The sequence below is a fragment of the Geotrypetes seraphini genome, chromosome 9 (assembly GCF_902459505.1).
Source record: "Geotrypetes seraphini chromosome 9, aGeoSer1.1, whole genome shotgun sequence".
Classification (NCBI taxonomy): Eukaryota; Metazoa; Chordata; class Amphibia; order Gymnophiona; family Dermophiidae; genus Geotrypetes; species Geotrypetes seraphini.
Window position 1 is genome coordinate 96,150,504 of NC_047092.1, and position 14,528 is coordinate 96,165,031.

Here is a 14,528-nt window from a genome sequence, read left to right on the forward strand (position 1 = left end):
GGGAGAGGTGGAGGTGTGTTTAAACATGTCTGAACTTATCCTGGCCCCCTACTGTTGTCTTAACAATCTGAAAAAAAAAAACCCCAAAAGCAGCTGTCACCTAACAGGGGTCTGTTAAAAAGGCAGAGTTTTAAGACCTATTTTTTTTTTTTTTAATTTAGAGCTATGAAAGAATCTTTATTGAAGCAAATTTATTATGATCCATACGCGGCAGGAAGCTATGGCGGCATTAACCCTCTACTTCAAGCGGCTAAAAAGAGCGATATCACAGTCCGGAGAAAAGATGTAGTGGATTGGGTCACCGGTCAAAACGCATACAATTTACACAGACCGGCTAGAATCCATTTTAAAAGAAATAAAACAATTGTGTTGGAAGTTGACAGACAGTGGCAAAGTGACTTAGTCGACATGTCAGCCTTTGCCCGTTATAACAACGGTTACAAATACATCTTAACGGTAATAGATATCCTGTCAAAATATACATGGGTCGTGAGTTTAAAAACAAAAACCGGTCACGAAGTTACCAAAGCCTTTGAAACAATATTTAATTTAGGGCGTACACCTGAAAAACTTCAAACAGACAAGGGTAAAGAATTAAATATTGTTTCAAAGGCTTTGGTAACTTCGTGACCGGTTTTTGTTTTTAAACTCACGACCCATGCATATTTTGACAGGATATCTATTACCGTTAAGATGTACAGTATTTGTAACCGTTGTTATAACGGGCAAAGACTGACATGTCGACTAAGTCACTTTGCCACTGTCTGTCAACTTCCAACACAATTGTTTTATTTCTTTTAAAATGGATTCTAGCCGGCCTGTGTAAATTGTATGCGTTTTGACCGGTGACCCAATCCACTACATCTTTTCTCCGGACTGTGATATCACTCTTTTTAGCCGCTTGAAGTAGAGGGTTAATGCCTCCATAGCTTCCTGCTGCGTATGGATCATAATAAATTTGCTTCAATAAAGATTCTTTCATAGCTCTAAATTAAAAAAAAAAAAATAGGTCTTAAAACTCTGCCTTTTTAACAGACCCCTGTTAGGTGACAGCTGCTTTTGGTTTTTTTTCTCAGATTGTTAAGACAACAGTAGGGGGCCAGGATAAGTTCAGACATGTTTAAACACACCTCCACCTCTCCCCCTTGGCTTTATCAGGGGAGGGGGGCTGCAAGGGGCTTATCAGCTGTTACCATGACAATAGGGGAGCTGGCCGATTAAACATTAGCTTAGAATTCCTACTGAAAGTGTGTTAAAACCAGAAAAGAAAAAATAAATAAATAAATGCAACCTTTTTACAATTGTTTCTGGTCTGTTTTAAAAACAGGAAAAATTTTGTGAATGTCTTTTGTTTTGTGATCTGCTCTATCCATGAGCTCTTAAACCCTGTCTTTTAACTAAAAACTGTTAAAATAAAGACACTTCTTTTTCTGGCCACATCATTTCCGGGAGGGTTTTGACTAAGTCTGTTTCCCCTATTTCCGCCTACGTGGTCAGAAAAGCACATTTCCGTCGCTTCATTTACCCTATTTCTGCCTACGTCATCAGAATGTGCACTTCCGGTAGGGGCAGGCACTCCTATTTCTGGTGATGTCATCAGAAAGCGTATTTCCGGGGTCAAACATGCCCCCATTTCCGGTGATGTCATCAAAAAGTGCATTTCCAGGGCGGGACATGAGGGGCGGGGCCATGGGAGGGGCAGGGCATGATAGGCGGGGCTACCACCATTCATTCCTATGGGAGGGGAGGGACATGGGCAAGAGAGTGGGGTGGGGCCATGGGCGGGCGGGGGCATGGTCTGGGCGGGCTTAACCTGGAAGTGAACGCTGATTGGTCGATCCTTATCTCTGACAGCTGTCAATCATTTTGACATGAGGTGTACCCATTATACTACTCACTTGCAACATTACAGAAAGTTAAAGAGTTGGGGGGCGTCAACTTTCCCAATTTCAGATTATACCATTGTGCTTATATATTGAGACAAGGAATGTATTGGATATTGCCAGAATTATATGAGCAAGTGCCTGATTGGCTACATTTAGAGTCTGCTTTGATGTCACCGCTCCAACTTAGCCATTTGATGGGTATACGAATTCCACATATATAGAGAGACAATGAAATTTTTAAATCTATGTGGCAAGTTTTATTTTTTTGGATGGTTTGCTTCTTACTCCAACTAAAGGTTCTACACAAATATCTCTATGGTTGAGCTCTGCAATTACAATTAACGGCTCCATGATTCTTTGGAAAACCTGGATGCAAGCAGGTATTAGAACCTTGCAGGATGTGATGTCAAGGACATTTGGTGACCTTTCAGACTTTACAACAGAAATTTCAACTGCCATTCTCTCAATGCTTTAAATGGCTGCAACTCCAGCATACTATTACAGCCGGCTTCTCGTCGCTTACTGCTCTGAAAGAGCAACCAAGTTTACCTGTTATATGTTTTACTGTTGGGTTTTAAAGTCATGAGGCTTCTAGTTGAAATAAGCTTTTATGCTTATATTTACTTAAGAAACCTCTTTCTGGCCTTCAGTTTGTTTGATGTAGAGAATTTCAATGTACTGTTTCATCTGAGAATTGGAAGAAGATATGGTCTCAAAGGATACGATATATGGCTTCAGCATCTTTGCGACAAACTCTTTATTTGTGCTTTACAGAACATTGTGGACACCAGTTAAATTACAAAAAATTGGATGCTTCCAGATCTAATGCATGTTGGAGTTGTAAGAAGGTGGTGGGTCCACTGGACCATCTATTGTTTTATTGCCCGCTGGTTCAAACATTCTGGCAAGAATTTTGGAATAAAATACAATGTATAGACTACTGTAATGCCCTGTATAAGGGCATTACAAAAAAAGAAATTAGACGGCTTCAGATTGTGTAAAACACAGCTATTAAGATCATTTGTGGCACAAAGAAATACGATCACGTTTCACCTCTTCTGATTAGTGCACATTGGTTACCTGTTGAACATAGAATCAGTTATAAAATCTTACTTTTAACATTTACAACAAAATTAAACAATCAACCAGAGTTCATTAACAGACTTTTAATTCCTTATAATACTTTAAAATCTCTTCGTTCAATGTCTCAGAATCTTCTCGTCATACCTTCTTTAAAATTAATCAATACATTGCGCTCCAATAATTTTGCCGTCACTGCCCCTATTCTCTGGAATTCACTGCCTAACCATTTGCGTAGTGCAGTGGCGTACCTAGGGTATGTGGCACCCGGGGCCCATCATTTTTTGACACCCCCCCCCCCATGTAAAAAAAATTTTTTTTTTTTTTTTTGCAATAACCATGAAATGGAATAAATGGTCAGAATAGAAACAGGCAGTGAAAATTTTCTTTTATTGAACCTCATATATGTAACCATTATTCCAAACATAACAAAACATAAATTATGTCTAAATTGTCATGACATTAGAAGTACATATGGAGTAGTTGCAGGCAGTGGTGTACTTAGGGTATGTGGCACCCAGGGCCCATCATTTTTTGACACCCCCCCCATCTATATGAAAAATATGATTTTTAGTACCAATCTACATATCGCACCACAAGAGTGTACCTAGGAAAAGGCTGCATCTTAAACACTGCAGTGAGCACTAGAACACCAACACATACATTGTAAAACTAAACAAGCCAGATCCCGCACAGTCAATTGGTCCTGTAGTCAATGCCAACTGAAAACTATGTCTTTTTCATACACACAGAACAGAGATACACCCTCGCCCAAAATGGAATAATCACAAACTAAAAATAGAAATATGTAGACAAAAGTTAAACTGATCCGCCAAGAAACCAGACCCTGGATACAATGCAACACCACAAAAAACAGTAACACATGTCCTCTAATACAGTGCAAAATATAAAGACAGTAGATGTAAATTTGAAAAAACTGATACATAACAATCACCACTTTATAAATTAACAAATAAAAATAAAACAAATAATGAGATATAAAAAAATACAATTTTATTGGACTAATCCCCGTAAGCTCGGTCCCCATCCCCGCAAACCACCTGATTCCATCCACACAAGCCTTGAATTGTTTATATTAAAGTATAAAAAGAAACAATATTCTGTACAATTGTCAATTTATAAATCAGCGTCTTCTCCCCACTCTCTTCCCCATTTCCCTTCAGCATCCTCAGCCCACTCTCTCTCCACTTTCCTTCAGCGCACGCACATAAAAACAAGCAAGTAATTTTATATCATTTTCATTCTATTCATTCATAGAAATTAAAGTCTAGATAACAAAAGTCACATAACAAAACATGATTTTACAAAAATAATTCCCTGCAGTCAAGCCTGCAAGGATTATTAGATGTCTTTCAGCAGTTCCCCTCCCTCCCTCCCCCTTACCTTTGTGGCCAAGTCAAAATGATCTACCAACAATAAAATTTTAAAAACACAAAGCACGCTGTACGCAGAGAAAATGTTAATTATCATTTATATTCCGCGGGTTTTCAAAGAGGTCAAGGCAGATGACTTTATGCAATGTCACCTCAGTAACAACTATACAAAAATAGACAAATATTCCCCCTCCCTTTTTACTAAACTGCGATAGCGGTTTTTAGCGTAGGGAGCTGCGCTGAATGCCCCACGCTGCTCTCGACGCTCATAGGCTCCCTGCGCTAAAAAACTCTATTGCGGTTTAGTAAAAGGGGGCCATAGTGCAAAATATAGACAGCAGATATAAATTTTCAAAACGGACACATTTTGATCATTAAGTTGAAAATAAAATCATTTTTCCTACTTTTTTGTCTGGTGATTTCATGAGTCTCTGGTCCTTCTTCTGATCCTTCTTCTTTCTCTCTCCCCCTGGCTCCCCTCTTTATTTCTGCCTTTCTTTCTCTCTCCTCCTGGCCCCCCTCTTTCTTTCTGCCTTTCTTTCTCTCCCCCTTGACCCCCCTCTTTATTTCTGCCTTTCTTTCTCTCCCCTTGGTCCCCCTCTTTCTTTCTGCCTTTCTTTCTCTCTCCCCCTGGCCCTCCTCTTTCTTTCTGCCTTTCTTTCTCTCCCCCCTTGACCCCCTCTTTATTTCTGCCTTTCTTTCTCTCCCCTTGGTCCCCCTCTTTATTTCTGCCTTTCTTTCTCTCCCCTTAGTCCCCCTCTTTCTTTCTGCCTTTCTTTCTCTCTCCCCCTGGCCCCCCCTCTTTATTTTTTCCTTTCTTTCTCTCTCCCCCTAGCCTGCACAAAGCCATCGTGCCGATTTCTCCACTTCCACGATTCTTTCCCTACCCTCACCCCCAAGCCAGCAGCCGATTTCTCCCTGCTCCTTCCCCGATGTCCTGATGTCCTGAACTTCATCGGGCAGCAGCAGCATTCACAATTCACTGATGTTGCCCGCTTCAGGCCTTCCTCTCTGTCGGGTCCTGTCTTCATGAAAACTGGAAGTAGGCAGGACCCGGCAGAGAACAAGGCCTGAAGCCGGCAACAGCAGCGAATTGTAAACGCTGCTGCTGCCCGAAGAAGGTAATGGAGCACCGAGGCAGTCCGCTTCTCCCCCCTCCCAGCCGAACCCCCGCTGACCCTCCTATCTCCCCCCCCCGTGAACCTTTCCGACCTTCCCAGCGAGAGCAGCAAACCTCCTTCGCGGCTTTCTCCTCCCTCTGCCGCGTTACTGATGACGTCATCAGTGATGCGGCAGAGGGAGGATAAAGCCGACGCTACTGGAGGGAGGTTTGCTGCTTTCGCTGGGAGGGTCAGAAAGGTTCACTTGGGGGGGAGAGAGATAGGATGGTCAGCGGGGTTTCGGCTGGGAGGGGGGAGAAGCGGTCTGCCTTGGTGCTCCAAGGCCTGGCGCCATTACCTTTTTCGATAATGGCGCCGATGCTGCTTTGGCTGGGAGGGTAGGAGCGCGATAGGGACCGGGCCAGCTGTGCACCCCCCCCTAAGGCGGCACCCGGGATGGACCTCCCCCTCGCCCCCCTTGGTACGCTACTGCCCTGGGGAAACAGCCTGCAACAAGATCGCGCGATGCCAGAGATCTTTGCCTGCTTCGGCTGTTTCCTCCGCCGCGGTCCCGCCCCTCCTCTGACATCAGAGGAGGGGCAGGACCGTGGCGGAGGAAACAGTCGAAGCAGGCAAAGATCTCTGGCATCGCGATCTTGCTGCAGGCTGTTTCCAGACGCGACACCCGGCGCAGGGGGGGGTAACTGGACCGGACCGGGAGCACCCCCTCAGGGCTTGGTACCCGGGGCGGACCGCCCCCCCCCCGCCCCCCCCTTGGTACGCCACTGGCGTAGTGAATCCAATATAAAACAATTTAAAGCAAAACTAAAAACATTCTTATTCCAGGATGCTTTTGGACAACAACTGTCCTCTTAAGGACAAAAATTAAATCAAAATTATTATTTTTTACCCTAACCTATTGTATTTTTCCTTTTTTGTTGCACTTTTCTTTTACAATTGTAGTTCTCCCCCATTTTCCTATTGTTTGAAGTAGGTCTATACGTCTTATCAGTGCTTTATTATGACACTTGGATTTTATCCAGTATCCCCAGTTTTAATATGTTTTTATGTAAATTTAATATTGTACACTGCTTAGAAACCTGATTAAGCGGTTTAAAAAATCTTTTAATAAACTTGAAACTTGAAACTTTATTTGAAGTTCGTATACCTTTCTCATATGGCACGGTGATATATGGAACACGCGTTACTTTAGTAACCTTATTGATGGTACACAAAAATAAGTTGTTCCTGATATTGTCTGGAGTGACATTACAGTAATAGTAAAAACTGGAAAAACTTTACTCTTTTGAACTTTCATTTTTGGTGGGAAACAGTATGCCTCTGTTTTCGATATGAAGCTAATTTAGCTGAAAGATCTGGGAATATGGCCTCCTTTGTAGAGGTGGGGGGCCCTTTAGAGCACAGTTCTTCAACTGCCAGTCCGCAAAAAAATCTTGCCGGTCAGTGAAGGATTCGGGTCTCCACCGCAACAAAAGGTGCCGGCATCAGCTGACATGCAACTTCCTGTTGCTGTCGCTATGCCGGGACTCCTGCTTTCCACCACCGGAACTCCTGCTGCGTATGTCTCCTGCTCCTGCCTTTCTCTCTGCACCCCCAGACCAGCAGCGGCAGCTCTGTGTACTTTTAACTTCGGCACACAGCTTCCCTAAGCAGTATTTTAGCTGTAGTTACATGAGACAGCCTCGGGACCTTTGCTAGGCTGGTCTGCTTCGATGATGCGATGTGGGCCTGCCTACCAAAGGCCCCGAGGCTGCCTCATGAAACCGCGGCTAAAATACTGCTTAGGAGCAGCTGTGTGCCGAAGTTAAAAGCACACAGAGCTTCTGCTAGCCTACATAGAGGAAACATTTGCTGGAGAGGGAAGGAGGGAAGGGAGAAGGGGTACTCTTGGACAAGGGAGGGGAAGGGGATACTGCTGACAGGGGAGAAGGGAAAGGGAAGGGAAGAGAGTTACTGCTGGACAGGGAGGAGGAAAATTGGAAGGGAGATTAGAGGAGGGAAAGGAGTCAGGATGGAATGGAGAGATCAGATGAGGGAAAGGGGAGAGACAGAGGAATGACAAAGTAGAGAGAGATCGATGCTGGGAAGGGGGGTCAGATGAGAAATAAGGAAAGAGGGACAAAAATGCTAGATCTGGTGTAGGAGAAAGGGGCATAGAAAGAACGCAGATATCATATGGGAGGGGGAGAGGGCAGACAGTGGATGGAAGGGGCAGATGCTGGATTGAAGAGACAGAGGGCAGACGCTGGATGGAAGAGAATGAAAAGACGATGAAAGCAGAAACCAGAGATGACAAAAGGTAGAAAAAAATAATTTTATTTCTATCTTGTGATTAGAATATATCAGATTTAAAATATGTATCCTGCTAGAGCTGATGTTAGACATAACTGGGGAGTGCAAAGCACAGGCAGTACTTCTTTAGCTTCCAGCTGGCTTAGGGCTCTCTCTGACCAGGAGGCAGTTGCCCTAGTTGCACTCCCCCTAACACCATTCCTGCCATGTGTGAGTGCGGTATTCTGTTAGCATGATATTTGTGTAGCGTTCTGTAATAATTTGGCTTATTCAGTTTTCTTTGCTAGTAGAGGGGATATATGTGAAGGGGAGGGGAGACGGGGGTTTTGTTGATCCTTGCCCTGTATTATTTATATTTATAAAATGACAATTGTACAGAATATTGTTTCTTTTTATACTTTAATAAAATATGTTCAATATAAAATCATAACTATTTGAGGCTTGTGCGGATGGGATCAGATGGTTAACGGGACCGTGCTCATGGGGATGGGGCGACGATGGGGTTTTAAAAAATTTCAATCTTAGTAGTTTGCCGGTCCACGAAATCATTATTTTATTTTTGCCGGTTCATAGGTGTAAAAAGTTTGAAGAACACTACTTTAGAAGGTTTTGTTAGGCAGTGTGTGTGATTGTATGAATGACCTGCCAGACAAATGGGAGGGTGGTAGGGTGGGGGGTTTGGGTGAGGGAGGGAGGGGTAAATTGTTTGTTGTGATTTTACAAAAATCTTCCTAATGTAAGTTTACATATGATACGATTTATTTGTGAATTGCACTATTTGTAAGATGTTAAAAATGTATTAAAGATTGAACTAAAAAAAGACAGGAGGGAGTGGACATCCCTCCTGCTGATCTCAGGGGGTGGGTGTCAGGTGTGGGTTGTCAGGTAGGAGGGACTGGGCATCCCTCCAGCTGATCTCAGGGATGGTTGTCGGGGCTTTCTCTCCCTGCCGCAGCTGGCTAAACTGATCGCAGCAGGGGAATTTCCCCAAATCAGCTGAGCTGGCAAGACTCCTTGAAGCCATGGTTTTGGGGAGTCCTGTTGGCTTAGCTGATCGGGGATTTCCGTGCTGCGATCAGCTGATGGCAAGGGATTCCTCAGCTAAGATAGGCGGCTGAAACGCCAATCTTTGCGATTAGGCAGGTGCGATTCTCTAACCAGCGCTGGTTGACATGGGCGCTGGTTAGAGAATCGGGGTGGGTGGGGGGGGGGGATAAGGCGCCTGTGCCTTAAGGTAGATGCCATTCTATATGGGATGCTGGTGCGTGATTGACACACGATTCTCAGCTGCTTCTTAGGCAGCAGCTGAGATCGTTGTCTTATACAAAATCAGGTCCACAATGTCTGTGCCCATTAAAAAAGAAATCTGAGCCTTTTTAATGCTACCAGCACCTACAGACCTGTCGAAGATTTCAGTGGGTTAAGAACTGGTGCATCATCTGGGCATCAATTGGAGTGCTTATTTTAATATTAATGAGCTCATTGTAAAACATTTGAATACAATTATCGGAGGCTGCTACAAACCGTGAAAAAAAAATGTGATTTGCCATTTGGGGCATTGATAGATGCAATACTTCGATGTTAAACAGGTTAAAACTGGTTTAGCATCAATTGTTGCATGGTGAGTTTTGAGTATAGGACCTAAGCGAGGTTTTTCTTGTCTTAAGAAGTGTCCTAATGTTGACACTAGTATGTTGAAATATTTGGGAAGAGTGGTGAGCCATGGGGCACTCTGCTTGATGCTGACCATTCTTCCAAACTTTCTCCATTCATGTTTATGCTGTATATTTTCTTTGCTAGAAATTCTACTATCCAAGTGTGCACTTTACTGCTTATTCCTAGATGATTTAGGATCAGTAATAGGAGTTGATGGTCTCCCACATGAAATGCACTAGCTAAGTCGAATTGTAATGTGAGGACTTGTTGTCTGATACTCATGCAAGTATAAGAGAGAGGTGTAGAATAGGGGATGAAAGTATTTCTGTGCACAAAGGATGTGTGTGACCTAGAGGTGATATATTTTTAGTAGTCTTAAGGTAGCAAAACAGTGAGAAAAGTTCATAACACAAGCCAGAAAAGATGCTAGGGTACTTAGGGAAAGGAATGGTCAGCAGGAAAATAGAGGTGGTCAGATATCATTTGTAGTACTATACGATTCTGGAGGTAGTGCCTTCAAAAAGATATAAACTTGATGGACTTGGTCAAGGATATGGCTACTAAAATAGTCAGTGATCTTCATCTTAAAGCATATAGGGATAGACATAAAGATCTTAATATGTATATGTATACTTTAGAAGAAAGGCGTGAGGGAGAGATAACATAAATAATTCAGATGCTTAGCACAAATGTGCAGAATGTGGGCCTCTTTTAAATGAATGTAAACTATGGAATGAGGAGGCATAGAATGAAGGTTAAAGGGGTTAGATTTGGGAGTAATGTTAGGAATGACCTCTGTTGAGGTAATGGAAGGACTGTATGTGAATTCAAGAAAGCATGAGAAGTACAGAGGATTTGTAAAGGAGAAGAGATTGTAGATAGTAGTTGGAATGGATAGTATAGGCAGATTTGATAAGCCATATGTTCTTTTTCTGCCTTCATTTTTTCTGCTTCTATAAAATCTAAAATTAAAATAAAATTAACATTGAGCATAGCTTACCATACATTTAGTGGTATCCTGGCTCTTCTACCTAGTATTTAAATGATAGAAAAGCCTCATCTAATGGGTTATCTTCAGGTGAAGTTTTTAATAGTTTTTTTGCAGGTGTTATTTTTCATACAGTTAGATTCTGTTATTAATGTTAATTTTTTTGTGTTTCTGCAGATCATTCTTCTGTGTCAGAGCTGATTTCTGCCTACCAGGACTGATATATTCTTTGACTGCATCTGTATCCATCAGCTACTGTACTCTCATGTCCCTTCATTCCTCTTCCTAAGGAGAACACCAGTGAAACAAAAGTGAACAGGGAATTTGTTAAAACTTGTGATAATTTTATATCTGCTGATTATTTCACCTTCTTGGGCTTACAGTTGTGGCAGTAACAGTGAAATCCGTAGCTTGTTGACCAGACAGATCATAGAATATAAATTTGATGAATTACATGTATCATATGACCCTTGCTGATACCACACACTGAGCAGGGATGACTGTAATCTGAATGCACAGCTCAAATTCAGCTCTTCTAAGAACTGGACTTTTACACTTAATGTTGATAGCTTTTTTTTCTTTCTGAAGCCTTGCTGCAGCCCTTCTCCTCCTCCTCCTCCATACTGCATAGAGCTCCTACTTGTAATATCGTCTTAGATCCCTCTCTTTAGAGGATGATACTTGAACACTTTCAAGATCCCATATGGTGATCCCATGAGAATCTGCAGGGTAGCTGTTTTCTTCTGACAACACATCTCTACCCAACTAGTTTGGTTTCATTATTGCTTTTGAGTGTTTAATCAGATATTGGTGGTATGGCAGCACCATACAGTCTTGTCATAAGCACTGTAAATAGTTATGGCAGTGTAATGATAGACCAGCACTTCCAACAGACTGTGCATTTCTGCACTGGGAACTGCCAGGTCTCTAAATATGATCTAGACTGCACAGTGGCTCATCACAGTGTCTGTGTACAGCTTATGTGTGTCCCGCAGATCCATGCAACTGGTAGCTGGTTTACAGGAGTATCTCATAAACATCCTGCTTCTGAAAATGGATTAAGCTCAGTTAGAAGTGAGGATTACTACCACATTCTCTCCAGTGTCTCACGGATCAAAAAAGGGGCTGTTTTGCAAGGCACCAGCATGCCAAAGAACATCACTGGGGAAGCCATTAATCTTGCCAGTGGGAAAATGAAGGAATTCTCATTTGAGAAACTTAAAAGTAGTACCGGTAATCATGTGACCTACCGGAAGGGCAGGAAAGTTCAACCAGAGTCATTCATTCAAAAGTCATCTGATTTTGACCTAAACTATGGTGATGACGAGAAAAGCCTGTCAATTGGTCTTTTGCAGGGCTCTCAGATGGAGAAGAAAGGGCTGGAGCAGAACATGAATACTGTGGCTTCTCTGTACCTCCAATGTTCATCTGAAGAGAAACTGATTGCCCAGATTCTGGAGAAGCATAAACTGGATAACTCTAGCTCTGAGAAGGACATAAAGATGTGCCTAGACATCCTATTAAAATGTTCAGAAGACTTAAAGAAATGTACAGACATTATCAAGCAGTGCATCAAGAAAAAGTCTGTACGACAAACAGGTAGCAATAGTGATGATGGAAGTAGTGGCAGTGATTGTTTTGCCAGTCCAGATATGATTTACATGAATGTAATGGCAAGGCTTTCTTCATACCTCAAGAAGCTGCCTTTTGAGCTTGAGCATAGTTCTTCTGGATGTACTGAGCCTAGTGAGCTGGTGGGCAGTTTATACAGTTTGCAACAGACTCCCTTCTCCCTGATCTTTGGTCATGAGCAACCTCCTAAATATGAAGATGTTGTTCAGTCTCCACCATCTGAGAAAAGTTTGCCTCCCTTTATAGTTGAGTCTCAAGCATCTCCACATGTTAGAACTGATAGAAAGGCTAATGACACTCCAATCACATGTTCCAGATCTTTGACTGATTGCATGCAACAGAGTCATTCAAGAGCTTTGAAGTTCACCCACACTCTTTCTCAATCAGCTGATGATACAGAGATTTTTTCTTCTTCAGCCAGTTTCTTCAGAAGCTGTGAAAAAAGATCCAATGATTCCATAGAATCTCTGTCCATTGAAGAAGAATTGGACTGGGACAAGAATAAGAAGAAATTCAGAGAAGGGTTCCCTGTAATCAGGCCAAAAAGTGGTAGGAGAGAAGAGTTTCCTTCAAACTTTGGGGTTGACTATGGTAGTATCACAAGTGGGGTTGCAGGGAAGGACTCTCTCTTTTTTTCTGACTCCATTTCCCTAAAGGAGGACTCCAAGACAGACCATTTCCTAGTCAAAGCTGCTGAAGAAGATACAGGGGAATGTACTAAAAGCAGAGATTGTAAAGAGATTGAAAGACTGTTGTTGGACCTGGAGAATTTTTCAGAAAGAATTGAAAATACTCTGACAGCATCTCCTGTGAAGGAGAGCATCCCTTCTCTACTAAACAAGGGTAAAACATCTTTCCCTGTCAGAAAAGATTCTTCTTCCTCCATATTAAAAATGAAAGAAACTAAACATAAAACTGAGGAGGAGGAGGACAGAACCTTCTTGCTACGAATCCTGGAGAGCATTGAGGACTTTGCACAAGAACTAGTAGAATTCCGAAAAGGCAAAGGGATATTGTCCAAGGGAAAAGAAGTTATGTATATCATTCAGGAAACTTTGTCACCTACCTCACAGTCTCAGTCTATTACCCATCAGAGCCATGCATGGTCAGGAACCAGGGACTTGAGCCCCACATTGTTGATTCAGCAGACACCAGAAGTCATCCAGGTAAGATACCCATTCTTGTTATTTTATAGTAGTAGTTAGACTGTGCACTAGTATAGATAGAGAGATGACCTATGGTATCCTTTCTTCCTATTATAATATAATGTTGTAGAGAAGATAGGTTATGGGTTGTTTTCTCTTCACATGTAGCAACTTTTCAAACCATGTATATTATATAGCAGATTTGCTGAGTCATTAATGAGTAAGAAGTTTGCATCTTTCATTGACATATTTAAAGATAAATATTGTGGGGGAACTAAATTAAACTAAAGCTTAATTTTATATACTGGGTCAGCAACCTAAGGAAGCTCGACTCGGTTTATAACAATTAAATAAGAACTGAAAAAAAGTAAGAGCAAAGGTTTCAAAAGAGATTAATTTTCAAAATGTTTAGCAAATAAAAAAGTTTTTAGAAATTTACAAAAAGATTGGAAAGGACTGGGGCTCCTCAGAGTTAAGGGGAAGAGTAATTTATTCCAAATATTAATTTTGATGAATGGAAATAGGAATTCAGATACACAAATTATGAATTTTCCCTTAAGATGAGCAACATCATAATTACTTTTTAAAATTTAAAAATATACAGTGGTAAGGGTAATTCTCAAATGATTTTAACTAGATAAAATGGGAGATGGAAATTGCCTTCCTCCTTTACAGAAAATAATAATAATAATAATAACATTATTCTTTTATACCGCCATAACCAAAAGTTCTAGGCGGTTAACACTAAAAAGGGCTGGACAATCATCGAAATACAATAATACAGTAAAAAATACAAATATTTGTAAAATAGAATTTCAATAATAAAACTCACTAAGTAATAAACTTATCGAACAAAGTGGTCTTAATTTCCAAAAATTGCAATAGGTTAACATAGCTTGCTGAATACATTTACCTAACCAAGATTGTTGCCTACCAGCTTGAAATGAGTCCTATCTATGAAGATCTTATATCTACACCCATTAATTTTTGGATAAGCAAATAAGAAGTTTCTAGTTTCTCTTGATGGTCTATGTAATACAAAATGAGGAAAAAGGTAAGCTGGAGACAATCCCGATATCAGCTTAAAGCAGATACAGGAAAATTTGAATAATACTCTTGCCTCCAAAGGCAGCCAATGAAGTAAATGATAATATGGACTAATATGGTTGTTCTTTTTTAAACCAAAAATCAATCGAACAGCTGTATTCTGAATTTCCTTAGAATTTTTTTGGGTGCTCCTAAATAGATGATGTTACAATAAACCCACACCAAAAAGATAGGGGAGGGTGAAGCCAGCTGATTCATAAGAGAATATAAATAGCTGTACTGGGTCA

The 14,528-nt window shown here is 41.4% G+C and overlaps 1 protein-coding gene across 9 annotated transcripts in view; it reads left to right on the top strand.

The window, feature by feature from the left end:
• PPP2R3A (protein phosphatase 2 regulatory subunit B''alpha) overlaps positions 1-14,528 on the top strand; it is a 1,177,159-nt gene that overhangs the window by 106,181 nt on the left and 1,056,450 nt on the right. For all 9 annotated transcript variants that reach the window (XR_004540589.1, XR_004540590.1, XR_004540592.1 and 6 more), the window contains one exon: positions 10,595-13,215. Coding sequence is in view for 6 of the 9 variants with exons in the window: in XM_033957843.1 (XP_033813734.1) it covers positions 11,233-13,215 (1,983 nt within the window). In the remaining 3 variants the exon portion in view is untranslated. The remainder of the gene's footprint in view (positions 1-10,594; positions 13,216-14,528) is intronic.